The sequence below is a fragment of the Myotis lucifugus genome, unplaced genomic scaffold, assembly GCF_000147115.1.
Source record: "Myotis lucifugus unplaced genomic scaffold, Myoluc2.0 scaffold_2015, whole genome shotgun sequence".
Classification (NCBI taxonomy): Eukaryota; Metazoa; Chordata; class Mammalia; order Chiroptera; family Vespertilionidae; genus Myotis; species Myotis lucifugus.
In genome coordinates this window covers 9908-13839 of record NW_005873063.1, presented here as the reverse complement: position 1 = coordinate 13839, position 3932 = coordinate 9908, and the positions used below count along the sequence as shown (strand labels likewise).

The 3932-nt window shown below is 50.8% G+C and overlaps 1 protein-coding gene across 1 annotated transcript in view; it reads right to left on the bottom strand.

Annotated features, from left to right (window-relative positions):
• LOC102433871 (very-long-chain 3-oxoacyl-CoA reductase-B-like) overlaps positions 1 to 2789 on the bottom strand; it is a 13270-nt gene extending 10481 nt beyond the window's left edge. The window contains exons 1-2 of the mRNA XM_006108278.3: positions 2583 to 2789; positions 2210 to 2256 (exon numbers count right to left, since the gene is read on the bottom strand). Of these exons, the coding sequence (XP_006108340.2) occupies positions 2210 to 2256; positions 2583 to 2742 (207 nt within the window). The 5' untranslated portion in view covers positions 2743 to 2789. The remainder of the gene's footprint in view (positions 1 to 2209; positions 2257 to 2582) is intronic.
• Between the last annotated feature and the right edge of the window lie 1143 nt (positions 2790 to 3932).

Here is a 3932-nt window from a genome sequence, read left to right as displayed (position 1 = left end):
CACAGATGTAGGCTTTAACTCCTGATTCAAAGTGCTTTGGTTGTCAGGTAGCTTCCCGCCAAAGGTTAATAAAAGTTAAGTCAGTCATGCCCCCAGTTTCAGAAAAAAATGCTTAGAAGTACACTTTGGCCCTAGCCAGTTTGGCTCAGTGGATAGAGCGTCCGTGGGCCTGGGGACTGAAGAGTCCCGGGTTTGATTCCGGTCAGGGGCATGTACCTTGGTTGCAGGCACATCCCCAGTAGGGGGTGTGCAGGAGGCAGCTGATCGATGCTTCTCTCTCATCGATGTTTCTAACTCTCTATCCCTCTCCCTTCCTCTCTGTAAAAAATCAATAAAATATATATATATTTTAAAAAGAAGTACACTTTGCTTGAGATAATAGAAAATACAGCTAGTGACTCTCAAAGCAATGATTGCCTAAGCCATAACACTGATCGCAAGATGGTTAGCTCCTGCCTTTTGCTTTAAAGATAACATCGCTGACACAATTGTGAGGTATGTTGCAGAATCTTGGTTCCTCAATCAACCACAGTCACAAAGACACCAGACAAGATGCCCTCAGGAACTAAATTCATGAAACAAAGGGAAACCACTGAAGTTTGCACAAAAACTAACCTATCAGCTTTGCCCTTGACCCCTAACCCTCAATCTTTGCTTTTAAATACCCTTGATGGCCTGGCCAGGGTGGCCCAGTGGTTGAGCATCGACCTATGAACCAGGAGCACCTGGTTTCCTCCCAGCACCTGGAAGATGCCTGGCAACAGAGGTGGTCAATGAATATCTTTTCTTTTAATTTTTTTAAAATATATTTTTTTATTGATTCCAGAGAGGAAGGCAGAGAGAGATAGAAACATCAACGATGAGAGAGAATCATTGACCGGCTGCCTCCTGCACAACCCCTACTGGGGATCGAGCCCGCAACCTGAGCATGTGCCCTTGACTGGAATTGAACCCGGGACCTTCCAGTCCGCAGTCCAATGCTCTACCCACTGAGCATTCCGGTCAGGGCACATGCCTGTGTTTCGGGCTCCATCCCTAGTAGGGGGCGTACAGGAGGCAGCTGATCAAAGATTCTCTCTCATCACTGATGTTTCTATTTCCCCTTTCCCTTCCTCCCTGAAATCAATAAAGATATATATATATATATATATATATATATATATATATATATATATGTATATTTTTTTTTTTTTAAACACCTTGATGAAAAACCACCAGGGAGTTTGGATTTTGAGTGACAGCTCATCATTCTCCTGCCTTGATGCCCTGCCAAAAAACTGGTTTAATGTCCCCATTGCACAGTTCAGTGTCTAACGTTTGGTCCCCTGGACAGTTTCGGGGACTCCCTGGTTCAGTAACAATGCTCCCTACCCCAGGGCCTTTGCACTGGCTCTGTCTTCTCCCCAGAAACCCCTTCTCCCAGGTATCCCCATGACCCGCACCTCCATCAGGTCCTTTCTCACGGTTGCCTTCTCAGCGACACCGTCTCGTGAGCACCCTACATAAAAATTGGAACCTGCACATCCTCAGGGTTCCTTGTTCTCCTTTCACGGTTTATTTTTCTCCTTAACCCTTACGGCCATTTGACACTCTACATTTTATGTGTTTATCTTTTCTTCACACCTGCCTCCCCTCACCCTAGTGCACATCAACTCCATGAGGGCGAGGTCTTTTCATTTTGTAAATCTATTTTGGTCACTGCTTCCCTCCCAGCACCTGGAAGATGCCTGGCAACAGAGGTGGTCAATGAATATCTTTTCTTTTAATTTTTTTAAAATATATTTTTGTATTGATTCCAGAGAGGAAGGCAGAGAGAGATAGAAACATCAATGATGAGAGAGAATCATTGACCGGCTGCCTCCTGCACGACCCCTACTGGGGATCGAGCCCACCACCTGAGCATGTGCCCTTGACTGGAATTGAACCTGGGACCTTCCAGTCCGCAGTCCAATGCTCTACCCACTGAGCCACACCAGCTAGGGCAATGAATATGGTTTGAATGAATGAATCAGGGCGCTGATGGGGGATGTCAGGAGGCTGTAGAGATTCAGTGAACCAGGCTGGGAGGAGAGGGAGGGCTTCCGGAAGGAGAGAGCGTCTGAGGGAACCAGGTCACGCACACAATTCCCAGTCTAGTAGGAGCCCCTGGCAACAGGTAACCCGACAGCGGGAGCGCCCACCGCCCACCCAGCTCCGAGCCCGGGCTCACCTCGTGTGCATAGGCCTTGCCGATGCCACTGGTGGCTCCTGTCACCACTGGAGCGGAGAGAAGGTGGATGAGCAGGAGGGGTGGCCTGGCACTGCCCAGCCCCTCCTCAGCCCCTTCCGCGGAGACCCACCCCCACCCCGCCCGGTCCTCATCCCTCACCTGCCTGGACTCTGACACCTGCTCCCCTCACCTGTACAGTTTCGGGGCCTCCATGCCCGCCTCGCCCTGGCTGGCCCAGCCTTCACTTCTCTTGCTTCCAGAACTCCCCTCTGCCTCTGCCCGGATCGGGGGGCCCTCGCCTGTCATCTATCTTGGTTCCCGCGTTCCTGCGGGCCCCCAGCTCCCCACCGGGCGCAGGGCCCTTGCCTCTCACCTGCCCAGGCTCCGTGCGCCCTGAGCCAAGGGGCCCCCCGGCGCACCGGGGGCAGCAGGTACACGTAGACTGTGCAGCCCACCCCCCACGTCGCCCACAGCAGCAGGCACACGGCGGTCACCGCCCCCAGCGCGCTCAGCGAGTCCCACTCCGACTCCATCGCAGCCCTTTAAGGCACCAGACCCAGCGCCCAAGCCGGGAGGCGGTCCCTCGGGGATCAGCGCTTTCCACCTTCACCCGCCGCGCCCGCCGCGTGAACCCCTCCCGCCCCGCAAGGCTCAGCCCCGCCCCTCGCTCTAGCCACGCCCCGTCCTTTCCCTGCACCGCTCCTCGCCATCTACTAGGTCACGTGGGCGACATGCCCACCCACCCCTACCCTGCAGGCCCAGTGACAGCCTCGTCCCTCATCCCCCCCCGGGCCGGGTGGAGCACCCCAGCCCTCAGGTGACCTTTGCTTGGGTCACTGAACTCACCGTAGCGACCGGTGGGAGCCTCACTGGAGTTTTGTCAATACACAGAGTTTGTCAGGAGACCTCGATCTGCTGATTTGCTGCTCAGGCAGACTGAAGCCAAAGCCAACAAGACCTTGCTCCTCAGTCTCCTTTTACAAATTCTATTTCTCTCCTCCTCCTCCTCTTCCTCCTCCTCCTCCTCCTTCTTTACTTGTTCTTAATGTTTATTATTATTATCGTGGTACAATATACACAACATAAAACATGCCACTTTAATGCTTTTTAAGTGTATGATTCATCAACATTAAGTACATTCACAATGTTGTGCAACCATCCAGTTCCAGAAATATGTCATCATCCCAAATAGGAACTCTGTACCATTAGATAATCACTCCCCATCCTTCCTTCCCCCAGGTCCTGACTTTTTTTTTTTTAATAGAGGGAGAGAGAGAGAGATCAATTCGAGAGAGAATCGTACCCCGCTCTGGATCAAACCAGCAACCCTTTAGTGCACAGGACGCTGCTCACCCAACTGAGCCACACCAGCAGTGCGGTCCTGGTAATCTTTATTCTACTTTCTGTCTTGATGAATGTGCATATTCTTGCTGCCTCATATAGAGAAGTCATATATCTGTCCTTTAGTGTCTGGCTTATTTCACTGCTATAATGTGTTTAACGTTTGTCTATGTTGAAGCCTGCATCAGAACTTCTTTCTCTTTTATGGCTGAATACCGTTCCATTGTTTGACTATACCACAGTTTGTTTATTCATTCATCTGCTGTTGGACATCTGGGGTGTGTCTGCCTTTGGCTATGGTGACTAATCTACCATGAACATTTGTGTGAAAGTAACTGTTTGAGTCCCTGCTTTTTTTTTCCTAATTGTTTTTTTAAATTTC